A 26,128-nucleotide genomic window follows, 5' to 3' on the forward strand; every position below is an offset into this window, starting at 1 on the left:
AAACAGTTTTCCCAACAAGGGGTGGTAATAACTTGGCAACTTATTTAGAAAGTTCATACGTAGGTGTATGACAACAAGAAACAATGGGCCGTAAAAGAATATCATGTTTATGGACGTTTGGAAGCCCATAAAACTGTGGGAGTTGACAACCTGTCGCATGAAGCTTCTAGTGGACTTTCTTGGTAATCTATTAGCTAAAAACCAAGAATGCACAAGTTTATTAACTTTAGATTCCAACTTCTCCAAAACTTTCATGGTGGAGTCTTGCACAGTTTTATAAACCTTCCGATCCTGTAATAGAGCAAGGGCTTTACAAATATACTCAGACTTGTCCAGGACAACAGTGCGCCGTCCCTTATCTGCAGGCAAAACTACAATCGTGCCATCTTTGCACAAAGAAGAAACAGCTTCTTGTTGACATCGTATGAGGTTATTATTAATAGGCCAGATGTGCTGCAAAATCGAAGATGTTTTAAAGCGAATTACGGTAGCTTGTCGAGAGATGCTTCCCCACCCATAGCCACATGTGTAATGGGAGGTTTACAAGGAAGGACTGCAAACTTCATGCTGAGGGTCAGTTCAAAACAAACTGCGAGTTATCTCTCGTATGTGTGTTCCTGGCAGTAATAAAGCGTTAAATTTATTCAGCTGATGTACACGATACGCTTCAGTCACACACATGGCTTGGGAACACAAAACATGAACTCCTATAGAAAATATAGGAGGAGGGACCTAACCTCTTAATTCTTGCATGAGCCTGGATTTGTTCGAGATGATCCTGTTCATTTCTTGACGAGCACTACCAATCCAGATTCCCAAAGTTTTCAAACCAGAGCCAATGCAGGCACGCCTCATACGGTCAAAAGAGAATGGTTCCTTGAATATAAAACCCCTGGGAATAATACAATGGGCTTTACACCGATGTGCAAAGCCTAAATGTTGTCTATTATGGGCTCCAGACATAAACAATTTCAGCCAACTTGACAGTAACACCATACACATACAGCCCATATGTTAAACGAACATTAGAAAACAGTCCTTGTGCATCAGGTTGCATTATATCTTCAAAATTTCTTGCGACGACCGACTAACTGGTTAAAATAAATTTATTAAAATAAAAATATATATAAATAACAATGATATATACATAAGATAAAATAGAAATAAGATAAGATTTAAAATATATAATAAAAACATTAAAATACAATAAGATAAAAGAGTTAAAATATAATATAATAAAAGCGTTAAAATACATAGTAGCTTTCGAAGCGAAGTGCCTCTTCATCAGCTAGTTTGTGAATGGTGTACTTCAGTATATATTGATGGTTACAATAGCACAAGTCAGTTGGGCATGATCATGAGTCTGGTGTCAGTAAAGCAGAATTACATACACATGATTATCGCCAGCACTCATCCCACTGCAATACAGTACATTCTAAAATAGGGTGTAAGTGTACTTCCCTCGTCCGATTCATAGTACTAGATTCATAGTTTACCAAGCCAAGAACGTCCGCTGGAAGCTTCATGCGACAGGTTGTTGACTCCCGCAGTTTTATGGGCTTCCAAAGATCCATAAACCTGCTATTCCTTTACGGCCCATTGTTTCTTGTTGTTATACACCTACGTATGAACTTCTAAACATGTTGCCAAGTTATTAGCACCCCTTGTTGGGAAAACTATTTGCACTGTTTCCAGCAGTACACATTTTCTGTGTATTATTAAAGATTTTATTATTTCTTAGAACGAGGTTATGGTCTCCTTTGGAGTGATTTCTTTGTTCACTTCTGTTCCTGTACAACAGGCTATTGCCTGCGCAAGGCATCTTTTGAGCAGGGATACCACATTGGGAGATAGAACCTTACTCTCTACAGATGATATTTGTACTGCTCTCAATCTGTGTTTAACGGGGGCATGATCATGTTCAATGACTCTGTTTTGCCAAATACAGGGTACAGCTATGGGTGCCCCTGTTAGTCCCATTGTGGCCAATATCGCCATGGAGGAACTTGAGAGTCAGATTTTCCTGAACTTACCTATTCCTATCACTCTAGTGTCGTTATGTTGACGATATTTTTGCAATTGTACCCCGGGGATCAGAATCTGGGCTGCTGCAATATCTCAATTCCCTGTCACCCGTCATTCAGTTTACGATTGAACTAGAGGTTGATAATACCCTTCCTTTTTTTTTTTTTTTTGGACGTGTTAGTCCTACACGTGTATTCATGTTTAGTAACTTCCGTTTTTAGGAAGCCAATGTGCACAGGCCAATTTACCAATTATGGCTCTGCGCACGCCCCTGGTCATTTACGTAGTACTGTTCATACTTTATTCTCCCACATTTGGACACACTCTAGTTCAACTAGTGACAGACAATTGGAGATTTCTAAAATTAGGTCAGAGCTTTCAAATTGCGGCTATCTGCCTCATGTTTTAGATAGATGTGAGCTTCAGTCTCACAAATTTGTTACAAAATCTAACCTGCCTCGCGTCAATCAATTTATTGCCTACATCCCCTATTATCCAGGCATATCGGAATGTCTTGTTAGGATTTTGTTTCTCCATCATATATGATGTGTTCAATTGCCGGGGAGGAAATTACAATCTATTATTTCCAAGATGAAAACACCTGTTCCTCCTTTCTTACAGACTGGTTCTGTATACCGTATTATGTGTTCGGATTGTGGGGGGTGTTATGTAGGTGAGTCTGGTAGAAGATTGAAAGATCGGGTTTCTGAGCATGAGGTGGCTCTGCGAACTCTTAATTTTGAATGCTCTGCAGTCGCCGAACATTATTGGGTTGAGCAGCACAATCTTGATCCCCAGCTGGATATTGAAATCGTCGACTATTCATGTGATTACCGCCAGCACTCATGGTTTGAAGCACTACACATAGCTACCAATAATAGTACTATGAATTGGACGAGGGGAGTACACTTACACCCTATTTTAGAATATACTATATTGTTGTAGGCGGTAGATGACTTTCATCAACCGGTGAAATACCACCACTTTGCTTATTGGAGGCTTGAAGTGGTGAAACCCATGTTTAGTCTCTAGAGCAAAGTTTCCGGCATTCCCCTCCCCCCCATACTTCTCCTTCAACCCGTGCACGGTACTAAGTACTATAGGTTTTGATACCTTTTGTGTTTGGGGGTTTCATAAAAAAAAAGAAAAAAAAAGTGCAATGAGCGCTGGCGATCATCATGTATACATAATTCTGCTTTACCAACACCAGACTCGTGATACAAGATCACGCACAGCTGACTTGTGCTATTGTAACCATCATTATATACTGAAGTACACCATTCACAGATTAGCTGATGAAGAGGCACTTCGCTTTGAAAGCCACTATGTATTTTAACGCTTTTATTTTATTGTATTTTAACGCTTTTATCTTATTTTATTTCTGTTTTATCTTATGTATATATCATTTTTATTTATTTATTTATTTTATTTTAATAAATTTATTTTAACCAGTTAGTCGGTCGTCGCAAGAAACTTTGATGATATAATGCAACCCGACGCACAAGACCTGTTTTCTAATTTCTACAGAATTATAGTTACTAGCATTAAGCTAAAATGTTAATCTGTAATGTACTGCTACATCACACCTTGCTTAAGAAATTAAGATCATGAATTCAGATGTTTTCCTGTATGGGTGTTGTAATTGTTCAGATTTTCTTAATAAGAATTATAAATATATATAGCATGACATGGTTCCTTAAAAATTAAATGCATTCTACTGTACTATTAAGGAATTTTCTGTGAAATGGTATTGTCTTGCAAAATGAATGATTTTGATATACTGCTAATACATAGTAACAATGACATACAGTCTAGGAAATTTGTAAAACAGAAAGAAATTGGTGTTTGAAAAAAAAATTAATTGAAGAACATGATTATATTTATATCAATCTAATGGAATATAAATTTGGCTTTTTTTTTTTTTTTTTAAGTCAGTTCAACTACCCACAGAGAAATATTCAAAAAAATTTTGGCTTTTTGAAATTCCAATTTTTGAATTCCCGATTTTTGAGTTTTTATTGTATTTCATTTTGCATAGTTTAGATTTTTAACTGTTAGCTGTTTTTAAGGACATAATTACACTTTGTTCAAAGGAGAAAGGTTGTGAATTTAATAATATAAATATTATTCTCTGCATAATAGGTTTCATACTGCTGTGCTGTGTGTAGGGAACAAGCAGTTGAACAATATCATCAGGCTCTTTGTCTTGGTGCCTCAGCAGAAGATCCTAATCATCCTCTTGAGCAACTGCAGGATGCATGGAGGTACAGTATTATCAGGTCAAAATTATTTTTTTGTTTATTTCTCCTCTTTAAATTTTTTAATGTAATTAAAAAAATGCAAGTTGTGAAATTAAGTAATTAAGCTAATTTTTTTATTGTTCATATTCTGTCAATTGATTGTTTATGACACCTGTGGAGATGTAATAATTGATTATCACTGCTGTCTAACAGAGTAAAAACTGATGCATATATTTTATTTTATGTCAAAAATGAATGAATGATTTTTTTAAGAAAAAAGAATTATTATCCAATATTGTATGAAGTTCAGAGCCAATTTTATAGCGATTGTGTGTCGTTTTTGACAGGTTTACTATACACAGTGTTTATAAAGTAAAAGTATCTAAAGGCAAGCATGCATGGGTTTGCCTTTAGATAAAAAAAAAAAAAAAAAAGTGCTTTAAAAAAAGCACTTCAGTTTACCTCTGAAGTGTTTTTTTTTTTTTTTTTTTTTTTTTTGTAATGTGTGGCTTCAAGTGATCGCAAGTGATTCCCAAGTGCCTTCTTCTATAAATCTGTCTCTTATAGAGAGTTTTCAAATTCATTAATTTGCAAAGCTATTTCATTCTTTATAAATAAAGAAGTAAGCTTCCTAAAATGAAGGAAAGATACCTGCTTTCTAAAATGAAGGAAGGATATCTTTATACACACACACACACACACACACACACACACACACACATATATAACTAACCCACTAACTACTAATCTTATTACATGATGACTGGTGGCACTATTACTGCTACCGTGTGATAGGGGGCAGAAACCTGGGAAGAAAAGCAATCTATCCCAGGGCTGTAAGTTGTTAAAATTGAGTAGGCCAAATCCAGACACTGCCACCTTTAGAGAATGCCCTATCTAACTGCACAGCTAATAATCTGAAAACCAACTTAGTAAAGACACAGAAAAGAGATACAGTCAGTCCTCGTATAACACGTGTTTACACTACATGAATTCGATCATACACGATTTATAAATAGGGGAACGATATCTTATATAACACGAACCGAATTTGCTTATGCACGATTCGCCTTTGTGTTTACAAGAAATGGCAGTCGAACGCAGAATCACCCCAACCGAACGCAACACGATAGGAATAAAGGGAAGATTCTGAAAATGTATTTATGTTTCTTATATCAGTGAAGGGGAAACACATTTCACCCTAACAATGTAAAAATCCTGTTATCGGTATAATCGCAAATGCAATTTGATTCAGTTTGCTACCAGTTTATAACAGATTCCACTAGCAGAAACGCAACTGGAAATTGTTTTTATTGTTTTATGGTAGTAACACCCAGAAATGTGCTTTAGTAAAATGTGAGGTGTTAATAGTGTATCTCTGCCTTTACGGTGTTGTTTATTCAGTTGCTACATGCAGCAGTTTATGTGTATCAAGCGTGCCTCCTCGTTTTGTAATTGTGCTTTATTCCCAAGAAATGAGTAAAATAATTAAAAGGTGTGAAAAGGAAGCGTCCTGGTGAAGACACTGCAGATTCGGAGAGAAAAAGAAAAGCAATATCGATAAACAGAAGAGAGGTGGACTGGGTCAAAAATTCTTACCCGGGAAAATTTATAGTGGCCTCATACTATGGTTTATGGCCAAAATCACACCGACCTTGGCCCACCGGGGTTTCCTTGGTAAGGCTTATGGCCAGTCCGCCTCTGTTGATAGAGAAAAAATATGAAATTGTGAAACGCTTTGAGCGAAATGAAAGACCACGTGATATTGTGCACGTGCTACAGACCTAAATGAGGCAACGCCGAGAATTACAAAGAATGCAGAGAAAATAAAAACAACTTTCATAGAGGAACAACTCAAAGTGTAATTAAAATCCATTAGATTAAGGCACAAAGAATTGGAAGAGATGGAACGGCTCTCATCTGTTTTCGATAGAAAATCAAACAAAAAACAAGTTTGCTTACGATAGAAGCAAAAGCATTAGCAATATTTTATTACGTAATATATTTTAATAATAATATTAAATAATATTGTGTGTATTTAATGAGTTTAATATTAAATAATATTACGTATATTTTAATGAGTTTAATATTAAATAATATTATGTAAGTATTTTATTACAATTATTTATTGTTTGGTAATGTTTTGGTTACAAATGTGTGTTCAATCTTGGGTGGTCGGCACCTAACCCTATATTTCCCATAGGGCCTGTTGTTTATATTGCACGATTTTGCATTGCACGAGGGTTCTAGGAACACAACTATCATGCTATACGAGGACTGACTGTATGCCCAAAAACATGATCTTTATTTCTCATCATACACTCCACTGAAGATCAGACAATCGGAAAAATGTCTTCATTCTTCATACAGCGCTGGAAGGACTGGCACGTTCTCCAAAGTCAGTGAGACACCAGTGCAGTGTTCTGGAGACATCATAATGGGCCGCCTCCGTAGCCAGGTGGGAAGGAGCAGCAGTGTGTATCACACACTTCTTGATTAGACCGGGGTTCGAGCCCATCACCACCAAATACAGAGGATGCAGAAAGGTCAGGAATGACCACTGCATTTCCCGGAGCAATATGGCCTTAGCTGCTAATGCTCCTAAAAACCAAAATAACAAACAAACATCATAATGGACAGAATAAGTTATAAACACTCAGAACAACTATGTTCTAAGTTGGGTATTCTTCCAAAGTGAAAAACTTTGTGAGAATACCCATAGTGGTCATGCCGTACACAGTGCTGAATCCTTCCTGAGGGGTAATCTGGGAACAGGATTTACTCCATGTTGCAGAAGAAAATTCTACAACAAAGTAAGACAGAAGACTAACAAACATCAAAAGAATAACAATCCAGAGAGATGGTTATCATCCCTACCAGAAATCTCATTCTCACTTTGACACATCTCGAATTCCAACAACCATAAAATATGTGGATATCTGTTTGTGTTTTTGTAAGGGGAACATTAGTTAACTCCTCCTTGTATCTGTGAAGAACAAACCACTGTAAAAGGGTTAGAGATGTGAGAAGCCTAGATTTGTGTATATTGTGTGTGTGTGTGTGTTCTGATTCTGTTCTGGCTGCTTGGCTACCCGAAGCAACAGTCACCTGGAGAGATGAGTCCGCGTACTCGTACACACTACGGGAAGGTGGGCCTGTCCCAGTAAAGCACATACTGTCTCAAAAGAGACTATAACCCACCTGGAGTTGCCAGAAGGTAGGCGAGCATCCTCTGGGGACCCATTCCAGAGGGGGGGGGAAGGAGAAAAGGACACTTGGTGCAGTTTATGGGGAAAAAAAAAGAGAGAGAGAGAAACGAGAGAGAAAGAAAAGGAGGGGGGGAGGAAGGAACTAGCTGTTTTGCAGCAAATTGAGCACATCTAGTGTGTGTGTGTGTGTGCAAGCGCAAATCAATATTTAATTCAATAGTTATAGCATAAAATGGCACCAATCATAACAAATAAAAATTCAAAACCAGAAAATACAATATTCACTGCCAATTCTGATTTTAATTTATGATTGGTACCATTTTATGCTATTACTTATTGAATTAACTCATTTCTAATGGTAATCATTAATTAATTTTTTTATATGAAAACCACAAACACAAGAGGTATTAGAACGTATAGTATTTAGTACCGTGCTTGGGTTGGAGGTTGAGAAGACGAGAGGAGAATTTTGTTGACATTAGACTTCTGTAGACTGTAATTTTCAGAAATATGTATCAAAGAAGGTTGTTCCAGGAAACGGCAGTTGAATGAATAAACGAGAAAGATGAAAAGTTGGTTCTGCGAGTTTGAAGTTGGACAATAAATAGATGTTGGCCGGTGGTGGCATGTGTTTGGACGATTTTGAAAGAGAGAGCGAGAATTATAGAAGCCAATTCAGAACAGTGCCCATGTAGAAAAGGCATGCAGCAGAAACAGTACGTCTATGGGACAGCGAGTGGAGAGACTTGGAAATGTTAGAGATGAGTCATTAATTAACCTAACTGCCCTCTTCTGAATGGAATCTAGAAGCCTGAGAGAGGTTTTGGGGGCACTGACCCAGTCGTGGGAACAATATTCCATGGCACTGCAGATTTGCGATTTATACAGAGTGAGCAGCTGTTTGGAAGAAAAGTAACACCGAGAGTGAAAGAGAAAACAGTTTTTTTAGATGCACAGGAAGCAATATTTGTAATGTGCTAGTGCCAGAAGAGATTAGAAGTCAGAGTAATCCCCAAAAGAGATATATCATTTTGCCTAGAAATCAGAGTGTCACTAAAGATAAGCATAGGAGCAGAAAAATCCTTTTTGCTAGATATAAGACAAGACTGAGTTTTAGAAGGGTTGAAATCAATTAAGTTGTCTTTGCCCCAGTGGAGAATTGCCTGGAGGTTGGCATTTAAGGAATTGGTGGCAGATTGTGTCAGCCTTTGATCCTCCTTTGTGAATTGGGATCACATTTGCACATCTCCAGTCCATGGGTACCTCCCCTGAGTCCAAGAAAGCTCTCATAATTATGGCTAAGGGTTTGCTTACTTCCTTTGCTGCCTCCTTTAATATAACTGGATAGATCCCATCCACCCCAGGTGCCTTTCTTGTCTTTATCTTCAACAATTTCTCCTCCACTTTACTCTCAGTTATTACAAGATTCTCTAGCTTACTGCCAGAGTTGAATACACCTCTGGCATTCCCCTCGCTGAATAACTCCTGATGTGTGAATGTCGATGCAAAATATTCATTTAGTTTGTTAGCTACCTGAGCAGGATCATCAACAGTTTCGTCACCACCAAATACGGAGGATGCAGAAAGGTCAGGGAATGACCACCGCCTATCCCGGAGCAATATGGCCTTAGTTGCTAATGCTCCTAAAAACTAAATAACAAAAATAACAAACATCAACAGTTGACCCATCGTTATCAAGTGGACCAATCTGATTCATCCCCTTCCTTCTAGAGTTTACATAAGTAAAGAACTCTTTGCTATTTTTCTTTGCATCCCTTGCCAAAGGTTTCTCGTAATCTGCCTTTGCCTGCCTAACCTCCTTTGTAACTTGGTTACAGATCAACTTATATCTATCATAGGCTTCTGTGTCAATTGTTAATTTGTATGTATCCCATGCATTTTTCTTCTCTACCATATGTCTCATTAGTTCATCTGACATCCATTTAGGCCCAAACCTTGAACAATATTTCTTAGTTGGTATGGAAAGCCTACTAGCTTCCAAGGTAAGTTCTTTGAATGCTTCCCATTATCAATTTGCTGTTGGTAACATCATCAGTTGGTCTCACTGTATAGAATTTAAATACTGTCTCAGTCCATCGTAGTTGCCTTTACGAAAGCAATAACCCTTTACCCCTAATGGTAGTTACCTTTCTGAGTAAATCCCACTTCAGCACACTGTGATCACTGCCACATAGTGGTTCATTTATCTGCAGATTCTTAATGCATGAAGTATCACTGCTGATAATCAAATCAAGAGTATTACTCTCTCTAGTTGCCTCCCGAACATGCTGATGTAGAAAACAATCATCCAATAAATTGACAAAAGCCTGCTAGTGTGTGAGGGACCAGCCCCCAAATTCCAGTCAGTATCAGGGAAATTAAAATCCCCTATTATAAGACTCTCTGATTTACTGGCCCACTCTATTTCCCTGTACAGTTACTTATTAAATTCATCAGAGTCATTAGGCCTATAGCACACTCCTACTCTCAATTTTGATCTCCTAATGCTTATGTCACACCAAACTGCATCAACCCTGCACTGTCCAGAGATGTCGACTGGCTTCACTTCCTTGGATTTTATGTATTTCTTAAATAATAGCATAACCCTCCTCCCTTCCTATCCTATCTATCCTTTCTGTAGACATTGTACTTCCCAAATTCCAGTTCTGCATTCCTTATATCTGTGTGACACCACATCTCTGAAATCCCAACAATATCTGCCTTTAATGTTTTGAGCAATACCTCAAATTCATCAAATTTATTTACTGAACTCCTAGCATTGGTGCACATGCAAGTATACATGCACCTGTTCTTTTTCTTAGCTACCCTAACACAACCCATGTGTTTACTTGTACCCCAGTGATTCCCAGCAGTCTCTGAAATATCCTGCATCTTATTTTCCAGGCTGCTATAGGCCTAATGACCCTGATGAGTATAATAAAGAACTGTACAGGGAAACAGAGTGGGCCAGTAAATCAGAGAGTCTTATAATGGGGGATTTTAATTCCCCAGATATTGACTGGAATTTGTGGGTTGGTCACTCACACACTAGCAAGTCTTTGTGGATTTATTGAATGATTGTTTTCTACATCAGCATGTTTGGGAGGCAACTAGAGGGAGTAATACTCTTGATCTGATTATCAGTAGTAATTCTTCATGTATTAAGAATCTTCAGATAAAGGAACCACTAGGTTTCAGTGTTCAGTGTGGCGAAGTGGGATTTACTTAAAGAGGTAACTACCATAAGGGGTAAAGGGAAGGGTTTTTGCTTTTGTAAAGGTGACTACGGTGGTCTGAGACAGTATTTAAATTCTATATGGTAGCGCCAAGTGATGATGTTACCAACAGCAAATTCAAAATGGGAAATATTCAAAAAACTTATCTTGGAAGCTTCTAGGCCTAAATGGATGTCAGATGAATTAATGAGACATGTGCAGAGAATGAAAATGTATGGAATACATAAAAATGAATGGGTGACATGGAAGCCTAGTGATAGATATAAGCTGGTCTGTAACCAAGTCACAAAGGAGATTAGGTAGGCAAAGGCAGATTTTGAGAAATCCTTGGCAAAGGATGCAAAGAAAAACAACAAAGAGTTTTTTTAACTGTGTAAACTCTAGAAAGAAAGGGATGAATCAGATTGGTCCACTGGATATTGATGGTTCAAGTGTTTATGATCATGTTCAGGTGGCTAACAAACTAAGTGAGTATTTTGCATCTACATTCACCAATGAGGAATTATTCAAGGAGGTGAATTCCAGAAGTGGGTTGAACTCTGGCAGTGAGCTGGATGATTTTGTAATAACTGAGAGGAAAGTGGAGGAGAAATTTTGGAGATAAACATAAAAAAGGCACCCAGGGTGGATGGGATCTATCCAGTTATATTAAAGGAGGCAGCAATGGAAGTAAGCAAACCCTTAGCCATAATTATGAAAGCTTCTTTGGACTCAGAGGAGGTACCCATGGACTGGAGATGTGTAAATGTGACCCAAACTCAGAAAAAGAGGAATAAAGAGCAACACAAGTAATTATAGACTTGTTAGTTTAACTTCTGTTCCAAGAAAATTAATGGAGGCACTGGTTAAAGAAGCACTGCAGGATCATCTAGACGAGACTTCAGTTATAGCTTGGACCCAGCATGGTTTTGTTAAAGGAAAGTCTTGCCTGACCAATTTGAATGGATATTATGATTTCACAAAGGAACTGGATGCAGGGAATAATTTTTGATATCATATATTTGGATCTTAGAAAGGGTTTTGATACTGTTGCACATGGAAAACTGCTGCACAAATTGGAGCAGTGTGGCATTGGAGGCAAATTGCTGCTATGGATAAAGGGATGGTTGAGTGGGAGAAGACAGAGTGGAAAACAATGTACACTACTCATTGTGGACTAATGTTATTAGTTGGGTTTAGTGTTCAGTGTTCGGTCCATTGTTGTTTTCTGTAAAATCAGTCCTCGTATAGCACGATAGTTGTTTCTAGAAACCCTCGTGGAATACAAAATCGTGCAATATAAACAACAGGCCCTATGGAAAAAAATAGGGTTAGGTGCCGACCACCCAAGATTGAACACAATTTGTAACGAAAACTTAAATAATCATAATAAAATACTTACGTATTTTATTACGACTATTACGTAATAAAATATTGCTAATGCTTTTGCTTTTATCGTATGCAAACTTGTTTTTTATTTGATTTTCTTTCCAAACAGATGACAGCCGTTCCATCTCTTCCAATTCTTTGTGTCTTAATCTAATGGATTTTAATTACACTTTGAGTTGTTTCTGCTATGAAAGTTTTTTAAATTTTTCTGCATTCTTTGTAATTCCAGGCATTGCCTTATTTAGGTCTGTAGCACGTGCAATATCACATGGTCTTTCATTTCGCTCAAAGCGTTTCACAATTTCATATTTTTATCTATCGACAGAGGCGGACTGGCCATAAGCCTTACCGGGAAAACCCCGGTGGGCCGGAGGCCGGTGTGGTTTTGGCCATAAACCATAGTATGAGGCCACTATAAATTTTCCCGAGTAAGAATTTTTGATCCAGTCCGCCTCTGTTTATCGATATTGCTTTTCTTTTTCTCTGTGAATCTGCAGTGTCTTCACCAGGACGCTTCCTTTTCACACCTTTTAAGTATTTTACTGATTTTTAGGGAATAAAGCACAATTACAAAACGAGGAGGCACGCTTGATACACATGAACAAAGCTGCACGCGTGCAGCAACTGAATAAACAACACCGTAAAGGCAGAGATACACTATTAACACCTCACATTTTACTAAAGCACATTTCTGGGTGTTACTACCATAAAACAATAAAAACAATTTCCAGTTGTGTTTCTGCTAGTGGAATCTGTTATAAACTGGTAGCAAACTCAATCTAATTGTATTCGCGATTATACTGATAGCTGGAATTGTGTTGGTTTTTACGTTGTTATGGTGAAATGTGTTTCCCCTTCACTGATGTAAAAAACATAAATACATTTTCAGAATCTTCTCTTCATTCCTATCGTGTTGCGTTCGACTGCCATTTCTTGTAAACACAAAGGCGAATCGTGCATAAGCGAATTCGGTTCGTATTATATAAGATATCGTTCCCCTATTTATAAATCGTGTTGATCGAATTTGTGTAATGTAAACACGTGTTATACGAGGAGTGACTGTATTTATAAATGATATTGGTGATGGTATATCAAGTTTAATGTCGAAGTTTGCAGATGATACAAAGGTTGGCAGGGTTGTTAAGGACAGTAATGACAGTACGCTGCTGCAGCACGATCTAGAAAAGTTGAGCAGATGGGCTGAGTGGTGGCAAATGAAGTTTAACATTTGACAAATGTAAAGTACAGGTGACCCCCGCTTAACGCTGATCATTCGTTCCGGAAAAACAGAGCGCTAAGTGAATCCGCGCTAAGCGAGCGCCGCTTTCCCATAAAGTAACATATGTATTTGTGAGCTGCGGTCGGTGCCATAGGATATTTCCTAATCAACAATAAACGGTAATGAAAAGATGCACAAATGTCGGTCAAAATATTTAATATTCAAATATTTGCACATATAAAATATTTTGCATTACATACGTATAATTATGTAGTAACTACTTGCGTATCAAAAGTAAACTTAAAATTCCATTAAAATAATGAATTTAATTGATTTAATTTAATGGATGAATTTAATCATGAAAAATGTGTGGATTTTGAGTTGAACTTTGGCCCTCTTCCAAATAAACTAAAAGGGGTATTAATTTTAAATGGCCCGCAGTTTAATTACCACCCAACAATAAAGTCAACTGATCCTTCGCCGCTTTGAAATTTGGCATATTTTTTGTTCTTTCAATATGAAGCTTCTTTTAGGCATTCGTTTCCACAAAAGTCCCGCTTCATCTATGTTAAAAACTTGTTGAGAAGTATAACACATAATACCCCTCTTCAATAATTTTAACAAGTTCTTTTTTGAAAGTTTCGGTCCCTTGATCTGCACTAGCGGCTTCTCCCTGGATTTTAAATATATTCTACCAGCCCTTACCAGTTTTAAATGGTTCCACACTTTTTTTTTTTTTAGACGAGTTTTCTTCAGATCATCATATTGGCTAATCTCTTTCTCTCTCTCTCTCTCTTTTTTTTTTTTTTTTTTTTAAATATTTAACTTAACTGACTTCTGCATTGGAATATTATCTTCAATAAAATTAGTCTTTCCATTTCAATCCTAATAGCCGGCCTAGCCCTAGTTGCTTGCAGTGGAACAGCTATCTTTCCCGCTGATAAAATTAATTTTTTATAATTGTTCTTACAGTTAAACTTGCAAGTCCTAAATTATGGCACACATCCGCTTGTCGTTGACCGGAATCGATTCGCTTCAAAACGTGTAATTTAATTTTCAAATTCAGTCTTTTTCTTACATTTATAGTCTTCGTACTGCACCCAGACATTGTTGCTTTTTCATTCCTGTCGGTCATTATTAGCTCTTCGAAAATATAACCGCGTTGGTTGAATTAATTACGATACAATGTTCAAGTAAACTTTCCGTTATGCACGATGTCTAATACTGTACTGAGTGATGACTAGACTTCGGATAAATGCATATAACCCAAATATTACAAGCAATATATTTGATAATTTTTTAAAATGTTGATCTCGGAACTACGTAACAAGTCACTGTACTGCAATTAAATTAGCGTGCAAGAAAATTTCACTGAGCGTGGGAAAATTCCTCAAGTCGGCGTGGGAAACGTTTTAATGCTGTTTTGCTATTCATTTTCAAGCTATCGACTCCATCAAATGAAACGATTTCGTTAAATATGCCAAAAAATGTAATCTGTAAAAGAGCGTTATAGTGATCTGTGACAGCGTTATAGTCAGATACGGGTTATAATATAAGAACAGCGTTATAGCGAATCAGCGTAAAGCAAACCGCATTATAATGGGGGGCCTGCTGTACTACATATGGGAAACAGCAACCTCAGAGTGACCTATGAACTCATTTGGTAGAGAACGAAAAGGACCTGGGGATAATTGTGCAGGCAGATATGAAGGTTTCTGAGCAGTGCAGACGGTCTGCAAGAGTAGCTCATAGTGTCTTGTCAATGATATACAGGAATTTTTCTAACAGGGATAAGGAGGTGATTATCCCCTTATATAAGGCAATGGTCAGGCCACACCTTGAGTACTGTATACAGGTCTGGAGGCCTCATTTTAAGAAGCATGTAGAGCTGTTGGAACAAGTACAGAGAAGGGCAACAAGATTAGTGAATGGAACAAAGGGTTGCTCTTACGAAGAAAGGCTTAAATTTTCCAAATTACAGTGTCTGAAGACTGTACATCTCCCTCCCCTACTTGGTTATTTATTTGGTGTGGGGCCCCAGGTTCCTACATATGGTAGGGTAGACCTGGGGAGTTTTGTCATGTGAGGTTTCTGTCAGGTTGCAGAATACTGTTATCCTGCCAGGTTTAAGTCAGCGTTTGGGCGTGGTGGAAAACTTGGGCAATTTTAACTGTTGATTATTGTTTAATTGCTGGAAGGCTGAATTGCCATTCTTTGGATTGTTCTGTGCACTTTGAATACTTTGTGTGAAAGTTGTAAAAGCTGTATAATTTTCCTCTTGTATGATGAACAGATGTTCTTCTCCCCTTTGTTCTGGGGATGTCATATATTATACATTCATATAAAATGTGTGCCCAGTCTTCACTCTCGCCACAGGTGCAGCTTGGGTTCATTGGTCAGCTGTAAGGAGGTTAGTTTCTCCTTTAGGGAGCTGTGACCTGTCAATATAAATGTTGTAAACAGTTCAGGTATATACCATTTAGGTGGCTTTGGGCTAACCATTGACACCCGTGGCAGAAACCGTTTGGATACTAGACCTCTGGTTTCCTGCTTCCACTTTGTTTGCCCTAGCTCATGGAGCTTTGTGGCTATTCTTTTTTTTTTTTCAGCATTGAGGGTGTTGGTTGTATCAAGGACTATCTCCAGAAATTCTGTACGTATGCCCTTTTTAAATCTATAATATAAGCCTCTTTTGGCTACTTCCAGTTAAAGTGGGAGAGCTCCGGCGGCAGCAACTGTAGTGCAGGTGTGCTTACTGTGCGACATGCTCTGGTAATAGTGAGTAGTATTGTCCTTTGTATCGATTCTAATTTATTCCTATTTCTTACTATTGCCGAGCAGGTGAACCACGGACCATCTCCATAGGTGATAACAGGTAGGAACGAATGATCCAGGCAATCACATACCATTTCATGGTATGTGATTGCCTGGATCATTCTTTTCAGTCCCCAATCTGCTTGACTGATCCTGGCAGTCATACCTGCATAATTTCTCACTTTCTTTGCCAAGTAGATCAAATAGGGGTAAAAAGTAAATTTTGAATCAAAGACCACTCCAAGATATTTTAGTTCTGTTACCATTTTTATAGTGGTTGTGTTAATTTTGATTTGTGGACGTCTTCTTATGTCCAATTTGCCTTTTAGAGGTATTTGTTTGGTTTTTTTCAGGCGATATTTTGAGCATGTGCATTTGTGCCCACTCCTGCAGCTGCAAGAGGGCGGCATTTGATCTTTGTTCTACAACCACTGATGTGTTACCTTTTACAAGGAAAATCATGTCATCTGCAAAGGCCAGGCTTTCCATTGGTGACATGCTCTAGTAATAGTGAGTAGTATTATCTTTTATATCGATTTAATTTATTTCCAAGGCCAGAACAATGTTCCAGAAGAAAGGGCCAAGGATTGAACCCTGCGGACAGCCTTTATTCACAGGGCATGTCAATTCCTGGAACCTTGTGCATACTGAGACACTTCTGTCTGTAAGATAGCTGTTTATTATATAATGCCCCACAAAACCTTAAGAGGTTTTGTGAGGCATTTGCTGGTGGAGTCTCCTAAGGACACTTGGCCACCAGAGTGAGTCAAATGCCCCAGAAAAGTCAATGGAGATTGCTAGCATATATTTATCCTCCATGTTTTTAACTGTTGTCAGTAGGTGGTGTATGGCATCCTCCGTAGAAGTGCCCTGCTTAAAACCATACTGATTGTTGGAATGTAAACCTGCTTCTGTGTAATATTGAGCTAATCTGCTATATATTAGTCTTTCATATATTTTTCCCTAGTACAAGGAGTAGTGCTTATTGGTCTATATGATATTGGGATCAGTAGGGTGTTTTTTCAGGGTTTTTGAGAATTAATCTTAACACTACTTTTTTCCATATTTTTGGGAATATACCTTCTATCATACAGTTATTATATAGTGCTGTTAATTTGTCTGGTGCCATTTCTGCTAATTTTTTGATAATCTCAACCTCTAAGAGATCAAAACCTGGGCATTTATTGTTTTTGGTTTTAGATAGTGCTATTTCTATGTCTTGTATAGTAAACAGAGGTTCAGTATTTGCATTATCATATTCAATGTTTTCTTTTATAATGTCTAGCTGGGTGGGGGAATGATTCCCAGTTTCAGTCTGAATGATACTGTCTAGGATGTTATTTACAGAATCCACCCAACACAGGGTTGGGGTTCCATCTGGTTTGACAGTAGTTTCTAAGACATCTCCTCTTGGCAGCTTGTTGTTCACTATTCGGTAGACAACTGCCCAAGGCTTATTGTTTCCAGTAGTTCCCACCAACTGCCTCCAGCATGCCTTTTTCTTGTCTGTTATGAGAGCTGTATACTGATTCCTTAGAGTTACTGATTCCTTAGTGAGGTGGCTATATAGTCTGAATGTATCTGGCCATTGCGTGTGCCTGCTCTGTCTTCCATACGGCTATGCCATAAGGCTGACCGGCAGTTGACATCAGCACCCACTATGATATTTGCAGTAGGTAGCAAGTTTGTGACTACTTGTAGGTATTCAATAGTTCGATTTATATCTTCACCTGGTCTGAAATATAGTGAAATAATGTAAAACTGTCCTACATCACTGATTATATGGGCACACACTCCCACTGGGGAACAGAGGTGACCCACCTTTGTGACTGTAAGTTCAGTATTTTTAACTACTATTGCTGTAGAAGGGACACCTGGGGTGTATTCTATTATTTTATAGCCTCTTGGGTATCCCTGAACCCTACCCATATGTGTGTGTAGGGCTCCTGAAGTACCAAGATATCTATATTATTTTCTTCTGATTTGAGTTTGATCTGATCTACAACAGCTCTTGCTCTTTGAGCATTCAGTTGAGCGAGATTTAGAGCTCTAGTCACATTTATGTTTTCAATCTGGCCCATAGTTGGTCCTAGATTGTATAAGTTTTGCCATTTTTTTATAACTGGGGCATTTATCATCCCTGATACTATGTGTATAGTGAGTCAGCTGTGCTACCTTGCAGGTAGCACATTTTGGCTGCTGAGACTTATTTTTGCAATTTTTGTAATCGTGGCCAGCTACTGCACAGTGACCACAAACATGTTCTTTCTGACTGCAGTCTCTGGCAATGTCACCATATTTATGGCAGTTAAAGCATCTTTGGATAGGGAAGTGTTCCCTAAATCTATGACTAGTCCAGCCAGCATAGATTCTCTGTTGTCCCTGCAATACTCAACAAGCGCAGTCAGCTGCCACTCCAATAGCAGTACTTCCTAGTGCTCTAGAATTATCAAAAGCAAGCACTAAATTAACATTAAACTGAACCGACACGTCAGGGCAAGAAAAAATGGATGTTAAAACCAAGGAAATACATGATGATTCAGTCTTGGAACTCTTTGCAAAGGAAGAAATGGACACAGGACAACATCCATACTTCCCCAAAAAAGATAAAACCAAGACAGACAAAATTAAGCCCTCAGAAGCCACCAGATGAATCCACCAACCCAAAATAATGGCTAAATTCCTACAGTGTAATTGCCTTAGATTCTGGCAAAATACTGATGACATCAAAGCCCTCTTCAAAAAGCACAAGACAATCTGCGTTTGCTTGCAGCAGACTTACCTAAAGACAAATGATGATCTCACCATGCATAACATCACAATTTTTCGCAAGGATAGAATTATGGATGGTCCTGTACTCGTGGAGGAGTGGCTATCTTTGTGGGCAACCAGACCCCAATTTAGCCTTTGCTACCTATAACCATTGTAGGGTTATAAGTAGGAGCGTTGTCGAGGCCACGTTATGTCAAGGTTCTGGGAATATTCTTACCATGTGTATGCCATATTCAAAAATTTCTTTACTTCATACAGCATGTCACCCCCACTTTTTCTTACTATTAAATACACCATGAATGTTCAAACTAATAGAGTAAGCTTATCTGCGAAAAGATCTAAACCTCCCAAACAGTTCCTAGTTCATTTCACAAATATACGTGGTCTCAATTCTAATCTCAACAATGTCCATTTCCACTTGCAGTCTGCGCCAAACCCCATGTACTTTTTCTGACAGAATCACCGTTATCGGTTGATTCAAATACTGCTCATCGCGGTTGCCCAAAATATTCGCTATATGATTCCTTTCGCCTCAAAGGTGGTACTTGTGCATATGTCTGTTCCGATATATTCCCTGTCAGAGAATTGGTATTGGAATCTTCTCTGGCTTAAAATCTCTCTACCTCATTGTGTCAAATTTTAACCCCAGGGGCTCACATCTGGTGAGTATGGGCTTGGCACACCCAGGGTCTTCTCTTTCTTGGTGATTCCCTTCTACTTTTGACTCTCTCTCTCTCAGGATAACTCGGGAACTTTTTTTTTTTCCTGGTGCAACATAAGCCTCGGCTTCCTTGCACCATATGGCTATTAATAATAATAAATTCATCTGCTGTCTCTACTGTTCTCCCAACTTTCCTAACAGTGAGGTAATTTTCCTTGGTGATTTTAATGTTCACAACTCCAGCTGTCTTCCGTTTTCTAGTCACAGCAACCCAGCTGGTCAAGATGCTGAGGCTTTTGCAATTTCTAATGACCTTGCACAGATTGTACATTTACCTACAAGAATATCGGACAATCCTAACCACACAGCCAACATGCCTGATCTTTTCTCACAAACAACCCTTCTAAGTACATGGTTGAAGTGAGTGGTCCTTTAGGTACTTCAGATCACAACTTGGTGATTGTCTCTTCTCCAATGGAGCCTTTATCTCATGGCTATTCTCAACCTTATTGTTTGGCATTACAAGAATGCAAATTGGGATGACCTGCGATATTTCTTTTCTTCTTTTCATTGGTCGGACTACTGTTTCAAAACTTCTGGTGTCAATTCGTTTGCTCTGATCGTGTCAATGAAATTATTCTTGTAGGAATGGAATCCTTTATTCCACACTCCACTTTAAAATCTCGTCCTTTATCTAAACCTTGGTTTTCCAATAAATGTGCTAAGGCTGTTCTAGAGAGGAATGTTGCATATCCTAATTGGCTTGTTTCCAATTCTTCAGTTTCATTTTCTGCCTACACCAAAGCTCGCAACAATTGTAAAGCAGTTATTAATCAGTCCAACCTAGATTTTGAACAGGCTAAGAGTAGAAAACTTGCTTCTCGCCCAAATGATAGCCAAGCATTCTGGTCTCTTGCGAATGCTATTGGCGGCGACTTTTGCCCATCTCTGCTCCCACCTCTGTCAGAACCAGATGGTTCAGTTGTCACTTCAGCCAAGGATAAAGCTGACCTGCTAGCGTCCCATTTTTCTTCCAACTCATGTATTAATGATCTTGGTAAAACACCTCCCACATTCCCAACACGCTCCATTCATTGCCTCCTGTGGTCTGCTGTCAAAAGGATGTCAGAAGGATTTTGACGAATCTTGATGCTAAGAAAGTTCCAGGTCCTGATGGTATTTCTCTACCTGTTCTTAAAACCTCTGCTCCTGAACTTACTCCCATCCTTTGCCGCCATTTTTCACTTTCTTATTCCAAAGGTGTTTTTCCTTCTTGGAAATTTGCTCATATCCAGCCAGTTCCTAAAAAGGGTGACAAGTCCCTCCCATCCAATTACTTCTTCTCTTTCTAAAGTAATGGAGAAATTAATTAACCGCAATCTCTTAAACTACCTAGAAACCTTCTGTCTGATCAACGATCGCCAGTATGGATTCCGTCAGTGTCGATCCACTGGTGATATTCTGGCATATGTTACCTATTTATGGACAAATTCAATGGAAAACTTTGGTGAAACACAAGCAGTTACTCTACTGAGAGTAGGCATATAGGTCTTCTAAACAAGCTTTCATCTTATAGTTTGCCAACTGTTTTAGTAATTGGTTATCCAGTTTTCTCTTTGATCGCTCACTGAGGGTGATGGTAGATGTCTCTGTCTTCCTTCTGCACAAATGCTGGTATCCCCCAAGGTTCAGGTCTTTCCCCCACTCTTTTCCTCTTGTATATTAATGGCCTTCTTCCGTTGACTGGAAATCCTATCCATAGTTTTGCCTATGATAGCACGTTGCATTCCACTTTCCATTTTGAAAAACCTTGTCGTGCTCAATCAGCTTCGACTTCTCGAATATCCACTACCAATTCCTTAAATGCCAACCTCCAGGTAATTCTCCAGTGGGGCAAAGACAACTTAGTCGATTTCAATCCTTCTAAAACTTAGTCTTGTCTTAAATCTTGCAAAAAGGATTCTTCTGCTCTTATGCTTATATTTGGTGACACTCCGATTTATAGGCAAAATGATATATCTCTTTTAGGGAGTACCCTGACTTCTAATCTCTCTTGGCACAAGCACATTACAAATATTGCTTCCTTTGCATCTAAAAAACTTAGTTGTTTCTTTTGCTCTCGGCATTACTTTTCTTCCAAACAGCTGTTCACTTTTTACAAATCGCAAATCCGCCCTACCATGGAATATTGTTCCCACATCTGGGGCGGTGTCTCTAAAACCTCTCTCAGGCTTCTAGATTCCATTCAGAAGAGGATAGTTATGTTAATTAATGATTGCTCTCTAACAGAGTCTCTCCACTCTCTGTCTCACAGACTTACTGTTTCTGCTGCATGCCTTTTCTACAGATATTTCCATGGGCACTGTTCTTCTGAATTGGCTTCTGTAGCTCCCGCTCTCTCTTTCAAAACAGTCCGAACACATGCTGGCACCAGCCAACATCCATTTACCATCCAACTTCAAACTCGCAGAACCAACTTTTCATCTTCCTCGTTTATTCATTCAACTGCCGTTTTCTGGAACAACCTTCCTTCATACGTAATTTCCTGAAAATTACAGTCTACAGAAGTTCAAAGCTAATGTCAACAAATATCTTCTTTCGTCTTCTCAACCTCCAGCCCAAGCATGGTACTAAGTACTATAGGTTCTAATACCTGTCGGTGTTTGGGGTTTCATTAAAAAAAAAAAAAAAAATCCATCTCTCCAACATCCAGTGCAGCTTCTGAAGGAACAGGTCCACTCTGAACCATCTTATTAGACTGGAAACATCCATCCAGGATGCTTTCCTAAAAAGAGAACATTTGGTGTCTGCATTCTTTGACATGGAGAAAGCATATGATATAACGTGGAGATTTGGCATCTTAAAAGATTTGCATATATTTGTCTTAGAGGGCATCTCCTTATTTTTATTAAAAACTTTTTAGCCAATCAGTCTTTCCATGTTTGTGTGGGATCCTCATTCTCTTGCTCTTTTTGCCAGAATCAATGTTAAGTGTGTGGAGTACTGCAAGAATCAGTATTAAGTGTCACACTTTTTGCCATCAAAGTAAATTACATCGCAGAACAACTTACTCCAACTGTAAATAGCACCCCCTATTGCTGATGACTTTAGCATATTTTCTCAGTCATGCAACATGAGGGTTACTGAAAGACAAATGCAACAAGCCATTAATTGCCTTAATTCCTTAGCACTTGCTCAATGTACACTTTTGTCGTAAATGGAATCTTTATCTTATGAACCTGAATTAAGGCTTGAACAAAACGCTATTCCAGTAGTGTCAGACACACAATTCTTGGGACTTGTTTTCGATCAAAAGTTGACCTTTGTTGAACATATCCACCATCTCAGTACAAAGTACGGAGTTGGTGGATATGTTCGCTTAATATTCTCCACTCTCTGTCCTCTGAATCTTGGGGTGCGGACTAATGCACCCTACTATGCATGTACTGTGCACTTGTACGGACTAGACTATGGTTCCCAAGTATACGCATCAGCCAGAGACAGTGTACTTCGATGACTGGAACCTGTCCATCATCAGGCTATGTGTATTGCTACTGGAGCATTTCGAACATCTCTCCAGAGCCTATACGTTGAAGCAAATGAACCACTGCTCTCTCTTTGACATAAGCAGTTATCTCTAATGTATGCTTTAAAATTGAAACCCCTGCCAAACCACCCTACTTGAATGCGTCACCTTTATTCCTTTGCTCTTAAGATGAGTAGTTAATTCATTGCAGAAAAGCTTCATTATTTTAAAATGCACAAACACACATCTCTGACAAATGCCTAAACAAGGATAAGGTTATATAGAAATCTGAGCCACCTTACAAAAATAATTTGTATAGGAAAACTCATTGTTTCAGATTAAAAGGATAAAACTAGCCAACAGAGTGACACTTCCAATTTGAAAAGCAACAAGATGCACATGGACTGTCTGAAACTGAGCCAAAGGCTCCAAAGGTAAGTATCACCTCCCCTAGTTGTCTGTCTCAGCCTTACACAGAGGGAAGGTGGGCTAGAGTTGAGTTTTGGGCAGTTATATGGAAGGGCTTAGTCCTCCCCTTCAGATTCTTCTGCATTTTGTAGCCATTCAACAAACTTTTTTTTGATCTTAAGCACACACTCTTTCCTTTGGGAGAATGTGCTTCTTTGTGCCATTTCATTATCACATCGTCACTTAAAACATCAGCTTCATAAAAAAGGACAATTCTCTGAAACACCTTCATGAAGTTCATGTTGTCATAGCAGAACTCTTGCACTCAAGGAGTGCAAGCTCTGCCTTGTTACTCTGAGTGAATGGAGATAGAAGGAATGTATACTGTCGCAGGTGTTTCAGTGCCTGTTCAGCTACCAATTCCTCCTACTTATTCCATTCAACTGCAGCCATCAAGGAGGTTCACAACAGAACTGCAACGTCATGTTCTGGAAGGGAGTATTTAGTCATGTAATCCTTCACCAGAGAGACAATCTCTTTCACAGGTGCCTCATCTTTAAGCAGACCAACCACTTGCTGTTGCAAATCTTTTTTCAGTCCAAGAAAACTGCCGTTTTCTTGGACTTTCTGATGCCAACTTGTAGACACAAGTTGGCTAAAGCCATGTGAACTGAATGTGGCAGTAATATTATCCTGACTGAGTTTGCCTACAGGGAAAAATTCAAGAAGCCGTGTATCCAGTCCTGCCTTTCTTAAGGCAACCCAAAGTGTGGCACTATCTCTTTCAGCAAGCCAAGTCTTGAAGACTTCCATAATAAATTCTTGTGCAATACCATCTTTTACCAAATGATCTTGCAGTGTGTTTGAAAAAACAGGGGGTTGAACCTGACTTCCTGCAATTAATATGGCTGCAACTTTTGCCAATTTCTGACAGCCTTGGGCAGTAAAGTCTTTTAGGAAGACCATTATCTTCTTGAATTCATCTTCTAAAGTCTTCTCAAGATATTTGTACTGCCTTATAAGTTTGGTAAACACACGGGCATAGTTTTTTAATGTATTCAGGTTATCTGAGCTGTGAATATACACACATCAGTACATGAAGTTTTTGATGGGTCTACATCAGGAGCTAATATTCCCCCTGCAAGGAGAATGTCAAAAAGAGTTTCTCTGTATCTTCTATAGTCAGGTTTAGATCCAGCAGTGTCTAGAAACTTGTAAACCTGTTCTAGATAAGTCCCAGTCTCATTGAGACCCTGCAGGATGGAATCTCTAAACCCTGCAGGGTTGTATTTCTCCTTTTCATCTCTTTTTCTGGTTTTGATGCGCTGGCCTGATAGTGTCGGCTTTTCAGTTTTCTGATTCATACAAATGCAGACCTTGTTGCTCCTACCCAAACACGCTTGCCCAACTCTTCCGGAAAATCTTCTACATCCAGTTTTGAGCCAAGATGAGAAAATTTGTACAATGCCCATCACACTGCTAACCAACTTTTCGGTATTCATGTCGAAGAGCTACTCAGAGAGTTTAACATCACAGTGGACAAGGTTGTGCAAATACCAAAGCAGTCTCTTCCACCTTGACATGCTCACATTCATTCATGTGAATTTTCCCTTAAAAACTGGGGAAAGTCAGATACTCAGTCTTTCTTCCTGCAGTTCTATTCAGTACACCAGGCTAAATGTTCTGACTTCGCAGCAGTTTACACAGACTGCTCGAAGTTGGAATCATACATAGGGTCTGCTGCTGTATTTTTGAACACCACTATGTCAGAGCAGATTTTCCCTGAATGCAGCATATTTACTGCAGAGCTGCACACTATAGAGTTAGCCTTGGATCACATTAATAAATGCCAGTACCAATGGTTCATTCTATATTCCGATTCTTCAAGTGGCTTACACACTTTATACAATCCCCACCCAACTCTCTCCTGAATTCAGCAGAAAATCCATTCTCTCCCTGAACGTGAATATGACATCCACTTCTGCTGGACTCCCAGTCACATTGGGATTAGTGGAAATGGTTTGGCTGACTGCCAAATCAGCAATTCCCACTAATAATTGTTGCCTGTTAGTCCCCTATACAGACTACAGGCAAATAATTCATCAAAAGATTCACTTGCAGTGGCAGAGACAGACTACAAATAAATTACATTATATAAAGCCTGTAATTCAAATTACAGGCTTTATATAATGATATAGAGCCCTCACTCAGAATAATCACCTGAGAGGGCATAAATTCAAATTGAGGAAAGACAGATGTAGGATAGACGTGCGGAAATTTGCCTTTAGCCAGCGGGCGGTTGGTTGGTGGAACAGACTTCCATCCCTTGTTGTGGAAGTTGATAGCCTAAATAAGTTTAAGGCTCAGCTGGACAGGTATTTTGAACGAACAGAGGGGTGAAGTGGAAGTGGTTTTTTTTTTTTTTTTTTTTTTTTTTGGCTGATGCTGCATAAGCTTGCTTTCTTGCATCAAATGCCTCTACTAATGCTAATGCTAATTGAATTATGGCAGTCTAGTTTGTGCAGGAATCAAAAAGAGTAAGTTGTGCTTGCCCGGACCCTGTGTAGGACACATTCCTATTTACTGAGGGTTGATGACCCTCCTATGAATGAGTCCTGTGACACAGTTTTATCCGTGAAACATATTTTAA

The 26,128-nt window shown here is 38.7% G+C and overlaps 1 protein-coding gene and 1 pseudogene across 1 annotated transcript in view; one reads left to right on the forward strand and one right to left on the reverse strand.

Annotated features, from left to right (window-relative positions):
- The window catches only part of Smyd5 (SET and MYND domain containing, class 5), a 331,312-nt gene that overhangs the window by 69,856 nt on the left and 235,328 nt on the right, over positions 1-26,128 (forward strand). Inside the window, exon 3 of the mRNA XM_090387391.1 lies at positions 4,168-4,289. Within this exon, the coding sequence (XP_090243517.1) occupies positions 4,168-4,289 (122 nt within the window). The remainder of the gene's footprint in view (positions 1-4,167; positions 4,290-26,128) is intronic.
- Positions 23,586-24,900, reverse strand: LOC150076614 (eIF5-mimic protein 1 pseudogene; annotated as a pseudogene).

The sequence above is a fragment of the Mastigoproctus giganteus genome, chromosome 13 (genome assembly GCF_048544385.1).
Source record: "Mastigoproctus giganteus isolate SK-2022 chromosome 13, ASM4854438v1, whole genome shotgun sequence".
Taxonomy (NCBI): domain Eukaryota; kingdom Metazoa; phylum Arthropoda; class Arachnida; order Uropygi; family Thelyphonidae; genus Mastigoproctus; species Mastigoproctus giganteus.